At 45.7% G+C, this 13,925-nt stretch overlaps 1 protein-coding gene across 1 annotated transcript; it reads right to left on the bottom strand.

Moving 5' to 3' along the window:
* Positions 1-2,584: 2,584 nt before the first annotated feature.
* SPMIP3 (sperm microtubule inner protein 3) lies at positions 2,585-13,586 on the bottom strand (the record flags this gene model as incomplete). The annotated part of the gene is made up of 4 exons (XM_081114411.1): positions 13,522-13,586; positions 6,470-6,565; positions 4,967-5,139; positions 2,585-2,676 (listed from the first exon to the last, which is right to left on the bottom strand). The coding sequence occupies exons 1-4, from the start codon at positions 13,575-13,577 to the stop codon at positions 2,585-2,587; spliced, it is 417 nt and encodes a 138-aa protein (XP_080970537.1). The 5' UTR covers positions 13,578-13,586.
* Between the last annotated feature and the right edge of the window lie 339 nt (positions 13,587-13,925).

The raw sequence follows: 13,925 nt of genomic DNA, 5'->3' as shown, positions 1-13,925 counted from the left end.
TCCTTGTATTGTGTTTTTGTCCTGCCAAGAGAAGTAGTAGTAATACTAGTGTATATAAGGAGCTTTATCCCTGTGGTGTGGGGAGATAAGGTGGGGAGAGAGCAAGAACAGAATCTTTGAAAACATCTAACTACATTTTATCTTCACTAGATATATTTTTATTAATACTTAGTTCAAGAAAAATGTTAAAATAAGAGCAGCCTTGTTGGATTCAATAAATAAAAAGGACAGTAGAGATGATCTTACAAAGCTCACTGCTGATTAGTAATGATCTTTATATAGAATAATAATTTATACTTGGTCCATAATAAATAATGTTTACTTATTCTAATGGAAATTTAATTGGTTTTTATTTCTTCTTGCTTTTCCATCTTCCTACATGGACTTTAAAATATATTTTATTGATTTTTTTTACAGAGAGGAAGGGAGAGGGATAGAGAGTTAGAAACATTGATAAGAGAGAAACGTCTATCAGCTGCCTCCTGCTCACCCCCTACTGGGGATGTGCCTGCAACCAAGGTACATGCCCCCGACCGGAATCGAACCTGGGACCCTTCAGTCCGTAGGCCGACGCTCCATCCACTGAGCCAAACCAGTTAGGGCCCTACATGGACTTTAAATTAGATTAGCTGCCCAGAGATGTAAGCTCCATTAGAAGTAAGCATGTTTTTTGTTTGTTTAAATATATTTTTATTGATTTCAGAGATGACAGGAGAAGGAGAGATAGAAATAACAAATATGAGAGAGAATCATTGATCGGCTGCCTCCTGCATGGGATGGAGCCCACAACCCGGGCATGTGCCCTGGCTAGGAGTTGAACTGTGACCACCTGGTTCACAGTACAACACTCAGCCACTGAGCTACACCGGCCGGGCAGAAGCAAGCATGTTAAAGTCCACATTCTTATCTGGCTATAAGCATTGCCGTATTGAAACATTTTCAGCAATGGTCCAGAAGCCGATAGAAATAACCCGTTCTTTTACCCAAAAAGTGTAACTCATTTTTTTTTTTTCAACTCCAGTGACCCTTGGTTGGCTCTTTACAGCTAAGACTGAGACAGTGCAAAGCTGTATGAAACTTTGCTCTTGGGGAAGCTTTTTGACTGGCAGGCTTCACTTTGGGGTGTTGAGTTGGGAACCAACTAGTCCAGTGATGGCGAACCTTTTGAGCTCGGCGTGTCAGCATTTTGAAAAACCCTATCTTAACTCTGGTGCCGTGTCACATATAGAAATTTCTTGATATTTGCAACCATAGTAAAACAAAGACATTTTTGATATTTATTTTATATATTTAAATGCCATTTAACAAAGAAAAATCAACCGAAAAAATGAGTTCGCGTGTCACCTCTGACACGCATGTCATAGGTTCGCCATCACTGAACTAGTATGATGGGGGTCCCAGGGGCCAGAAGGTAGGACTCTATTCTTTGGGATTATTTAATTGCTTAGAGAAGAACCTCTAGCTTTTGGCCTGGGGACTTGATGCCTAGTTGTCAGCTTTCTTTCAAGGATAGGAATGGTAACTCTTATTTTAAATACTAGAGGTTCGATGCACAAAATTCGTGCAGGCGCAGGCCTTTCTTCCCCTGCTGCTGGCACCCGCTTCTCTCTGGCACCTGGGACCCGGGCTTCCTTGGCTTCATCCGGAAGGTCGTCTGTAAGGACGTCCGGTCTAATTAGCATATTGTGCTTTTATTATTATAGATATATTTATTGATTTCAGAGAGGAAGGGAGAGGGGGAGAAAGATAGAAACATCAATGATGAGAATCATTGGCTTCCTCCCGCACGCCCCCTACTGGGGATCGAGCCTGCAACCGGGGCGTGTGCCCTTGGCGGGAATGGGACCCGGGGTCCTCAGTCCTCAGGCTGACACTCTATCCACTGGGCCACACCGGCTAGGACAGGAGTGGTAACTCTGTACACAGACTTTCAGTAAGTTCTCCCTCCTCCTCCGCCCCTCCTCCCAATCTCACATATCACTACAGTCTTGTGCCATGCCTGAGTCACTGCATCCTGAGCACCGCTAGGGTCTCCCTCCTTGGCCGCCTCCCAGTTCTTTTCTCTCTCTCAGTGATGCAGTTACTGAGCGGATGTGATTGTATTCTTTCCTGGCCCCACATAGAACCACTGGACTAAATGTCAGGCAGTTTACCAGCAGCCGCCACAAGACTGGCAGCGGGGCTGGGTATTGATTCCCTGCCCTGGGATGACCAACTTCATCTGGAAAGAATTTGCAACATGTAAATATTTTAAGATTCCAACCACTGGATACACATGTAAAGTAAAAGTAGTTCTGCCCCGCCAGCGTGGCTCAGGGTTGAGCTCCAACCTATAAACCAGGAGGTCACGGTTCAATTCCCGGTCAGGGCACATGCCCGGGGCGTGCAGCAGGCAGTCAATCAATGATTCTCTCTCATCATTGGTGTTTTTCTCTCCCTTTCCCCTTCTTCCTTCCTCTCTGAAATCAATAAAAATATATTTTAAAAAAAGTAGGTCAGTTATCATGGTTTTAGTCTAAAAGAGTCACCTAAGAACGCCAAATGTTTTCAAGCACCATAGCTATTTTGGTTTAAAGCTTTTATTTCAGCGCCACCTCTCTTCACAACAGCAGAACTCCGGTAGTGAATTGATTGGTCGAGGATTCGAGGAAATTGTGCCTAATTTCTGGTCCCAATCTGGAATTTAAAACAAGTTAATGATTTACTTTAGGACTACTCACTCCTAAATTTTAACTCACTTTCATTTCAACAGCAATTGTATAAAATAACAAAATTTATGGGATTTAAGACAAAGGAATATGTTTGAAAGCTATGTAAAAAAGGACTTAGTCAAAGGGTTATTTTTATTTATTTTTTAATATACTTTTATTGATTTCAGAGAGGAAGAGAGAGGGAGAGAAAGATAGAAACATCAGTGATGAGAGTGAATCACTGATCAGCTGCCTCCTGCATGCCCCCTATTGGGGATTGAGTCCACAACCCGCCTAGGCATGTGCCCTTGACCAGAATCGAACCTGGGACCTGTTAGTCTACAGGCCGACCCTCTATCCACTGAACCAAACCAGCTAGGGCCAAAGGATTATTTATGTGGCTTAATCTCTGGTTCATAATACTGAATTATGCAAAAATGTAATGAAAATAAATCACAAATTTGCATTTTGACATCCTAATTCTAGATTTCCCCCAAACCCTTGAAACTTTACGTTATAAATGGACCACTTTGTATCCTCTTTGTATCAACCTGCAGTTGTTACCATCCCTAAATTCATACCTATTGGCATCCCCTCCTATCTTACAGCCTATAACCACTTACAGCACATCCCCTCCTATCTTACAGTCTATAACCACTAAGAGTTCTGCTTATGTAAAGGAGGGCTTGCGTGGAAGACCCCAGTCATTGCATCTACGCTTAATGAATCAAAGACCAGGGTGTTTCACCTGGTTGGTGTGGCTCAGTGGCTGAGTGTCGACCTATGAACTAAGAGGTTACTGGTTCGATTCCCCGTCAGGGCACATACCCGGGTTGCAGGCTCAATCCCCAGTAGGGGGGCGTGCAGGAGGCAGCCTATTGATATTTGTCTCTCATCAATGTTGCTATCTCTCCCTCTCCCTCTGCCTTCCTCTCTTTCTAAAAATCAATAAAAAAAAAACTTAAGAAAAAAATGTTTTAACAACAGCATTTTAACAAGACTTCATATGTACAGTGCTATGCTCTGTATTAGGTGTTTTGCTTACATTAACTCATATTCACAGTAACCCTCAAAGGCCCACTGATATTCCCGCCATCTCAAATAGATTAATTAATTTGCCCCAAATTACAGGACTTGGAAGAGAAGGCGCCCCCATTTGACCCGGGATTATCAGGCGGCTAAGTCCCTAATCTTTTCACAGTTCTATTCCACCTCCCATAGCACTTCAACAGCATTTAAACAAACATTTCTTGATATTAAGAACAAATAACATCTCATTTGCCCAGAGAGTACGACTAGAAATGCCATCCCTGGAGGATTTTTACAATCTAATTTAATTAAATGTGATCCTGTATGTAATTAGTAACCATTTAACTTCTCAAGGCTTGCTATGGAGTTGAACAGCAATTCTGACCTTGAAGATTACCAAGTATTCCCAGGACATATAGTTTAGAAGTGGGAGGAATCCTACGTAAGAGCCTTAGAGATCCTCATTGTAGAAGTTACAATGGAGCTGAATTATACACAGTTAGCCAGGTAAATTCAACAGCAAATGTTCTCAGAACACATGACAAACTTCTGGGGGCTTCCTTGTGACATTCCAGTTAGTGAATATATATGCCCACAGTGAATGCTATCAAACCTGAAATATCTGATACAGATTTGGGGGTGGAAGGAACATGGGAAATGATTTTTTTTAAATTTTCACACCATTTGACAAAGTGAAACTACAGTTCATATGGATTTGTGGGGGTGCCTTCTTTGAAAGTCATCATTGAAAAATAAAATGAGCTGGTGTGGTTCAGTGGTTGAACATCGACTCATGAAACCAAGAGGTCACTGGTTCAATTCCCAATCAGGGCACATGCCTGCGGGGCCTGCAGGAGACAGCTGATCAATGATTCTTCTCATCTTTGATGTTTCTATCTCTCTTTCCTTCCCCTTGCCTCTCTGAAATCAATAAAAATATGTATATATATTGAGAACGAGTAGAGTTCCTCAACAATATGTGAGGAGTGATCAGACTTGAGCTGCTTCCTCTCAAGGACATTTGTATATCTTCATTCCTGAAGTCTCTACAGAGAGCTAGGAAGGGAGGAAGACGCCCTTGGGCCGACCTCAGGATTCTTCCTGCACCGGGACACATGCCTCCCCCTCCCCTTCCCCCTCCCCCCAGCTTGGCTGGTCCCAGAAGCAGAGGCAAGCCCGTGGGAGTTGCTTCTCTGCGGCCCAGGCGGGGCTGGTCTCAGAGGGTAAGAGCAATTGGCTTGACTTACCAAGCACGTAAAATGGCAGCGAATAGTGTTTTTGGTACGTGGTTTCTTTGTACCATGCTTCGTCAGGCTTGGAGTGTCTTTGAAAACAAATATATCGGATGAGAGTTTGTTGGTCTAGCTGAGGCTGGCATTGACGTTTCTCCTCGGGTGGCATGGCCAAGTCTATGAGAGATCTAAATGAAAATAGAAACAGCTCGCTGAGCACCCAGTCGAAGAAAAGCTTTCCATTTTCTCATCAGCTGAAATTCATTCCCTGGAAGTAGCCAGGAGGCCATCAAGACAGTGTTGGCCAGACTCTGTCAATCAAGGCCAGCCCTAGCCAAGCTGTCAGTAGATGGCTCAGGGGTTCCAGTCCCCTGTCCCTCCCTTCACAGCCCTTCTCTCCCAGTCACGGGTCACAGAAGGCAACCGGCTTCTTATTCTTTTTTTCTTTTCTTTTTTTAATATATTTTATTGATTTTTCACAGAGAGGAAGGGAGAGGGATAGAGAGTTAGAAACATTGATGAGAGAGAAACATCGATCAGCTGCCTCCTGCACACTCCCTACTGGGGATGTGCCTGCAACCAAGGTACATGCCCTTGACCGGAATAGAACCTGGGACCTTTCAGTCCGCAGGCCGACGCTCTATCCACTGAGCCAAACCGGTTAGGGCATTTCCTTCTTATTCTTATCTAGAAACTTAATAAAATCATTGATTGACATTTGCACTAGGTTTCCCCCTTGGCTTTTCAAAGTCAAGTATGTATTTGAGTTGGGGCAAAGGGCTTTGAACTGGGAATCAGAAAATGTGGATAGATTCCAGTCTCAGCTTTTATGCTACCCAACTGCACTTCAAACAAGACATGACTATATCAAAGGCGATCAAGAGGAAAGGAGAAATTTGTAAAATATGCCATCATATTTTCAGTGCCTACTATGCTCTGGGATTTTATATCAATTATTTTGTTTAACAGATAAGAAAACTGAGAGTCGGAGATGCAATGAAAATTGTCCAAGATCAAACATTTCATAAAATTACTCAGATTGCTGCTTTTAACCCCTGTGGTTTCCAGCCTCTACACACTAGAATGCAACATCAAAGTATCTTTTTTGTTGTTGTTAAAATGATATGCACAGAGGCAGAAACCATTTAGGTCAAATTTGTCATTTTACTGGGAAGGGAACAGACTCAGGAAAAGTTAAATTATTTGACTAAGTTGAAACTCTACACTCATGGTGATTACATTTCTTAGATAATTTAGTAAAGTTCCATATTTATTGCTGACTATAAAAGTAATATCTGCTCATTAGAAAAAAATCTGGAAGATATAAAACACAAGCACCATCTCACCACTCACAAATAACTGTTGTTAACAGTTTGGTGTATTTCCTTCTAACCGTTTTCTATCCATCAAATAATAATTATTATTGTTCTCATACTCATTTTTGTTATTACAAAGTGTGATTCCCATTTTTTAAAAAATGTATCATTCTAACTTGAGTGTAATTGTTAGGTGTCTCACCTGGGAGAGCTCCTTACACTGGAATCAACATGGATTCGTGCCAGCTGCCCAGGGAGGTAGCCGAGGAGGTCCTTGCCTTGATGAGCAATGAATGGGCTGGTGGAGAAAGTGAGGGGCGAGAAAGAGGCAATTACTACGATCAGTTCTTTAGAGAGGAGTGCCAGCTGTGATGTAATGAAAGAAGATATTCGGTCTTTGCCCCCATTTCCTGGCACAGAACTCCTTGAACTCCCCCCCCCCAACTTTTAATTAATTAGTTAATTAATTACTTTTTATTTCAAGACTAATTTTAATTACAGTTGACATCAAATATTATGTTGGTTCGAGGTGCAGAGCACAGTGACGAGACCTTTATATAATGTATTCAGTGATCCCCCCGACAAGCCTAGTACCTGCCTGGCACCACACATAATTATTGCAATATTATTGACTACCTTCCCAATGCTGTACCCCCTTGGACTTTCTTGATGGGAGTGTCTTTTTTATCCAGTTTTCAGGAATCATTTGATGTGTCAGTTTCAAAATATCAGGGGAAAAAAAATACAACGATATTTAAAACCAGTGGGGCAAATGTTGATCATAGTTGAAAAGTGGGAATTAGAAAATGGGGGTTTCTTATATTATTTTCTCTACTTAAAAAAATATATATATATATATGGCCCTGGCCGGTTTTTCTCAGTGGATAGAGCACCTGCCTGTGAACTGAAGGGTCCCAGGTTCGATTCCGATCAAGGGCACATACCTGTGTTGCGGGCTCGATCCCCTGTAGGGGGCGTGCAGGAGGCAGCTGATCGATGACTTTCTCATCATTGATGTTTCTATCTCTCTCTCCCTCTTCCTTCCTCTCTGAAATCAATAAAAATGTATTTAAAATATATATATATATATATTTAGATAGGAAGGGAGAGGGAGTGCGAGAGAGAAACATCAATGATGAGAAAGGATCATGGATTGGCTGCCCCCAGCACGCCCCACACTGGGGATCGAGCCCGCAACACAGGTATGTGCCCGTGATTGGAATCGAACCTGGGACCCTTCAGTTCACGGGCAGATGCTCTATCCACTGAGCCACGCCAGCCAGGCTATAATACACTTTTTAAAAATTAATTAATTAATTTGCTGGTTAATCCTTTTTTAAAAAAAATTTTGTTTTATTGCTTAAAGTATTACAAATATAATGCACTTTTTATTTTAGAAAATTGGTGGAAAACACATCTGAGGACAATCTGGCTAGCAGTAGAAAGGCAGGTAGGAGGAGATTTTAGTGGTTTTGTGGGGTGTGGTGAAGCTCTGAGCAATGTGTTGAAAAGGTGGATGGAGAGGAGAGGATGGAGTGGGGATGCAGTAGGAGAGAGGATTGAGGTAAAAGATGGGAGCTGTCCAAGGCCAGTCTTAGGCTTTAGCATTGGGAAGATGCTGCCATTCCCTGAGAGAGGGGACACGGGACGATGGCCATCGTTGGAGGACGATAGGGTTTGTGATATGTGCAGTCTTTTAGGGCCTTCCGCAGATTCTGAGGACTCAGTAGGAACTGTAAGAATTCCAGGGAAGAGTCAGTAGCAAAACTATGAAGTAGCTCGCCAATATGTGTTGGCAACGAATGGAGACTTCAGCTATGTACCTCCAGTCCAAACATCACTTATGGAACGTATGTAGCCTTCTCTGCACACCCTGCTATGTTCAAGCTGACTCAGTAGCAGTTCTTGTCCTCAGAATGCTCTGTAGGTGCCGAAATAGTGGTCTGAATGAAGGCCAATGGGTCTAGGGCAGTGGTTCTCCACCTCCCTAATGCCGCGACCCTGTAATACAGTTCCTCATGTTGTGGGGACCCCCAACCATAAAATTATTTTCGTTGCTACTTCATCACTGTCATTTTGCTACTGTTATGGATCGTCATGTAAATATCTGATATGCAGGATGTATTTTCATTGTTACAAATTGAGCATAATTAAAGCAGAGTGATGAATCACAAACACAATATGTAATTATATATGTTTTCCGATGGGCTTAGGCGACCCCTGTGAAAGGGTTGTTCGACCCCCAAAGGGGTCACGACCCACAGGTTGAGAACCGCTGGTCTAGGGTTTGAGCAAGTGTCTAGGGTTTGGGCAGGTGTCTAGGGTTTGGGGAGGCAAATAGGATGGGGAAGAGATTCCAGGTAAGGCAATTTCAGAAGTCAAGACTTGGACAGAGCCCTAGCTGGTTTGGCTCACTGGATAGAGTGTCGGCCTGGGGACTGAAGGGTCCCAGGTTTGATTCGGGGCAAGGGCATGTACCTAGGTTGCAGGCACATCCCCAGTGTGGGGCGTGCAGGAGGCAGCTGATCATGTTTCTCTCTCATCGATGTTTCTAGCTCTCTATCCCTCTCCCTTCCTCTCTGTAAAAAATCAATAAAATGTATTTTTAAAAAAAGACTTGGACAGAGTTAGGATCAGAGCGGGACATGTGGGGACCGGTGGGGTCCCCGCTTCCTACCTGGTATGAAAGGCAAGCTCTGTGGGTAGGGCGGGTCTGTCTGTGCAAACAGGACCTCGGGGAGCTCTGATTTTCAGAGAAACCACAGGCTGTCTGGGCCTGCCCAGCCGTGGATAATACGACTGAGGCCTGGATAGGAACTAACAGTGGGGACTGAGTCATAAGGAGAGAGAGGAGTTGGCACAATCCTGGGAACAAATGAAATCTCTGGGTGCCCCGGGTGGGAGCCCTGGCTTCCGTAGGCGCCATCCAGGTCTGAATGGTTCCCCAGGGCCATGTGCCAGTGTATTAGACGCCAATGGAGCTCCAGAGCGACACTGGCTTCTCACAGCTGCTGTGCTGTTTGCTGGGCTGTGCCCTGACCATGGACTCTTCTTCCCTCACGTGCACACGGCCAGTACCTGCCGAGCGCAGGTGGCAGCCCAAGCTGTTAGGGGGAGGAGCCCTTCACCAGCACCAGCTAACGCTCTGCCACCCAGCCTTTGGGAAGGTCCCTGGGCGGGTTTTGGCCCAGGAACGGACCGTGGGGACGTGTAAGGAGGAGGGTGTTGGAGGCTGGGGGCTGAAGATGGGACACTTTCCCTCTAACTCCTTGGTTAGACTTTCCAACCCCTTCTATGTGGCCTTCAAACAGGAGAAAGCTCCCAACGAAGCAGCTAAAACATCAGTTTTTGGAAGAGAATTGCTACCTCCTACAGCAGTGGTTCTCAACCTTCCTAATGCCATGACCCTTTAATACAGTTCCTCATGTTGTGGGGACCCCCCAACCATAATATTATTTTTGTTGCTCCTTCATCACTGTAATTTTGCTACTGTTATGAATCGTCATGTAAATATCTGATATGCAGGATGTATTTTCATTGTTACAAATTGAACATCATTAAAGCAGAGTGATTCATCACAAAAACAATATGTAATTATACGTGTTTTCCGATGGTCTTAGGTGACCCCTGTGAAAGGGTCCTTCGACCCCCAAAAGGATCGCGACCCACAGGTTGAGAACCGCTGTCCTACAGGGAAATGCCTCACCTGGCTGTCAGTCAGCACTGGGTCTCTCCCAGGGTGGGTGGGTGTGGGGCAAACCGATGGCTGGCTGGAAAGCACGTGCCAGCCCTCGGGCCTGGCCAAGGAGCCCCTCCCAACTCGGCTCCCACCCCTTCAGTTTCTGCATTAGCTGCACACAGGCCTTTGCTCTCCTGGGAGCGGGCAGGTGTCCGCTGTGTCTGATGCATTATTTACAGTCCAGGACAGCTCGGCTCTCTGAGGCGACGCGTTCAGTTCAGACAAGAGCAGACCTGTCCCCTGTGAGGGTGACTGTAACCGCAGACACCATTCGATATGCCCCGGGGAGGTCAGGAGTGTCGGTCCCTCAGGAGCCTGGCCCCCGTGGCCCGAGGGGGTTACGGCTGTGACTGCAATTCTCTGTTATGTCTGCCTCCTGCTGCCCAAGTGTCTGTGCAGAGATGATCTCATCCAATTCTCACGGTCACCTTGCCAGGTAAATATTTACACCTGGTTGTGGAAGAGGAGACTGATGTTCAGAGAGCGGACTCGCTAAATATTCCCCGGCTAGCAACGGCCAGAGCCAGGACCAAACCCAGTTCTCCAAACTCCATGTTGCATCCAGAATCATCTATAATATGTACATATGATTACTTTTTTCAGAAGAGTTTAACGGTTTCTAAAAATAAGATATTTTACATTCTTTTACTTGTACTTTGTTTTTGTTGTTAATCCTCACCTGATATTTTCCCATTGATTTTTAGGGAGAGTGGAAGAGAGGGGGAGAGACAGAGAAGAGAAACATCAATATGAGAGAGACACATTGATTGGTTGCCTCCTGCACACTCCCCGACCAGGGCCGGGGATCAAACTTGCAACCAAAGTATATGCCCTTGCCTGGAATTGAACCCAGAAAACCAAACCACAAATAAATGACAGAATCATTATTTTTCTCAATGAAGAATGGATTCATTCATTTTCATTTTTTTTCAGCAAATGGGCATAGGGCCTACTACATGTGACAATCAGCTGGGCAGAAGTGATGATGGTGGATTGTAGGGAGAGGCAAACGAGCCACCCTAGGGAGCTAACCAGATGCAATAGAGTGCAGGCATCAAGAGCACAGATGTTGGAGCTAGGCCAGTGGGTTCAAATCCCACCTCTGCCAATCACTTACTAGCTGTGGGATCTTGGGATGTCACTTAACCACTCTGTGCCTAAGTCGTTGTGAAGGTTAAGTACAGTGGTTGCCACAGGATAAGAGTTGCATAAGTGTTAACTGTTATTCCAGTGGGTGAGACCAAGAAGAAATAAAATAAGTTGTGATAACGGCCCCGAGGCCATGTTTCCCAAAAAGGCGTGAGATGGAGTATAACAGAAGTAGAGCCCGGCCGGTGTGGCTTAGCGGTTGAGCATTGACCTATGAACCAGGAGGTCACTGTTTAATTCGGCCAGGGCACATGCCTGGGTTGCGGGCTCCATCTCCAGTAGGAGGCATGCAAGAGGCAGCCCATCAATGATTCTCTCTCATCACAGATGCTTCTAGCTCTCTCTCCCTCTCCCTTCCTTTCTGAAATCTACACTAATAAAAGAGAAACATGCAAATTGGTGTCACTCTGCTATGCCCACCAGCCAATTGGAGCAACTATGCAAATTAACCCAACAAAGATGGCAGTTAATTTGCATACGCAGGCGTGGAGCGAAGACTGAAGGCTGAAGACTGAAGAGGCTTGGCTTCTCTGCTGCTGCTGGACCAAAGGCCTGGGTCCCGGGTGCCGGAGGAAAACTGGTGCTGGCAGCCAGGGGAAGGAAGCCCTATTGCATGAATCTTCGTGCAACGGGCTTCTAGTCAATAATAATAATAATAATAATAATAAGTAACAGAGCTGGAGAGGTGGACAGAAGACCTTCTCTAGCCAGGGTGGTTCAGGAATCGCTCTCTGAGCAGCTGACAAGGAGCTAAGCAGGGTGGTGACAGGAGGCTAGTTAAGACAGGGCAGGCCAGGGTGGGGGAGGGGGCGATCCAGGGAGAAGGGACATGTGCAAAAGCCCCGAGGAATGAAGGAGTGTGGCCTATTGAAGGAATGGAAGAAGATAATGGGGCTTTGTAGATGGGCAAGGCCAGTTCATGTAGGCTTTGTAGGCCCTGGCAACGAGTTTGGATTTTATGCAAAATGCAATCATCACAGGGCTTTATGCAAAGGGGGGTGGCTTTGATCCAATTTATATTTCATGCAGCTCTCTCCGGAGAATGGGTTGTAGGACAACAAGAGTGGTGGTTGGTGTAGATGAGCAAGGGAGAGGCCATGGTGGTCTGCCATGGTGTCGGCAGTGGAGATGGTGAGTCATTCCCACGGGAGATGGATCCTGGAGGCAGGACTGAGCCTGCTGGTGGATTGGACCCACGATTGTTGCCGAGGCAGAACATAGATACAGCCCTGCTCCACAGTGAGTCCTGAAGGTGGGTGGTGGGTGGTGGGCGGGGCACCCAGGGTAGCTCAGACAGGTGCCTCCTAGTGGCGCTCTGATGGATGAACACAGAGAACGGAATCCAGCCAGCCTTGCGACTTCAGTGCCTGTCACACCGTGTTCCACCCAAACCCTCAGGCTGCCCACGGCTGGCTCAGGTCAGGCCCAGTGACGGAGTTAGTTCCGCTGAGCCCCAGGCAGCAGCCACAAGGGAAAGTTTGTTTCCATTTTCCCCAGGAGATGAGACCACAGTTCAATACGCCCAACCGTGGACAAAACAGATGTCAAACACACAGAAAGCCAACACTTGTGGGGAGACAGAAACCAGGAGCCCCTGGAACCGCCCTGCTTCCTCCTCTCGGGGTTTCAGGGAGCGAGAGGTAGGCTCTGTGTTTTCTCTGAAAGGACTCTCAAAATACCTGGGAACCAAAATCCCTCACCCCACTTCTTTCTTAGATAATTTCTGAAAGCAAAAGAACTTAACTTTGTTGACTAAATATTGTTAAAATTAACTAAATACTCGAATGAACACGAGGTTTGCTCAAAACCACCAAGTCACTGGAGCTGCAGGAGGCTGACCCAAAATCACTTGCTGTGTAAGGTTTCTACCTGGATTTTATAGTTTACAAAGCTCTGCAGATCCCATGGCGAGTGGGGAAGGGCGGGTGGGGTTAGAATTCACAGATTGTTGTACAGTCTCTCTCAGCAAGATGAGCTTAGCCCAGTGAGACACGTCTAGGACTTGTTATTCCTAGGCCACGGATGAACTTGGAGAAAGAGTGATACTCAGCCCTAGTTTCCGTCTGTGCGGTCACCTCCCCTGTAGCACAAGCACAGGAGTGGCTGGTGGATTCCAAGCAGAGTAAAGGGATCCCTGTCTTCTTGCTAAAGCCTTTCCCAAGCAAAAACCAATGTCCTTCAATCTTTTGGGGATTTGGAGTTGCCGCTTGCTTGGATTCTGCCACGAGTGTGGGAGTTTTTAGTTTTCGTTTTGTTTGTAACAACTAAACCCAAAGACACTTCACTAGAGCCCCCTGGCAGCAGCTGTCTGTCCATCGGTTCTGATTCCCCAGGCGCCTGCCTGTCTGCCTCTGGAAGGAGGTTACCTGGGTGGGATCACTGGGTGGCGGTCAACAAATTGTCGTAGCCGGACAGCGGTCATGATGAGTGGGATTCTGAAAGAAAAAAAAAATGTGAAGAATGTTCCCATGGCAAGTTTATATACATTTCCAGGCGAGAGCCATCTGGTACTACGAAGTCCTCCTTAAAAGTAGAGATCGCTGGCTGGTGTGGCTCAAGGGTTGAGTGTTGACCTATGAACCAGGAGGTCAGGGTTGGATTACCAGTCAGGGCACATGCATGGGTTGCAGGCTCTGTGAGGAACCGATATAGGGTTGAGCCTCGGACTGACCTGCTGGCAAAGTCACAAACAAGTCCCAGCTTAGAGGGCTCAGTCCTCTTAGCATAATTAGGCTTGTCCTTATAACAAACACTCCCTAGATCTTATCTG

Source organism: Myotis nattereri, assembly GCF_964212035.1.
Source record: "Myotis nattereri genome assembly, chromosome: 20".
NCBI classification, from domain to species: Eukaryota; Metazoa; Chordata; class Mammalia; order Chiroptera; family Vespertilionidae; genus Myotis; species Myotis nattereri.
Note: the sequence above shows the minus strand (reverse complement) of the source record. Positions and strands in the feature narration are given on the sequence as shown.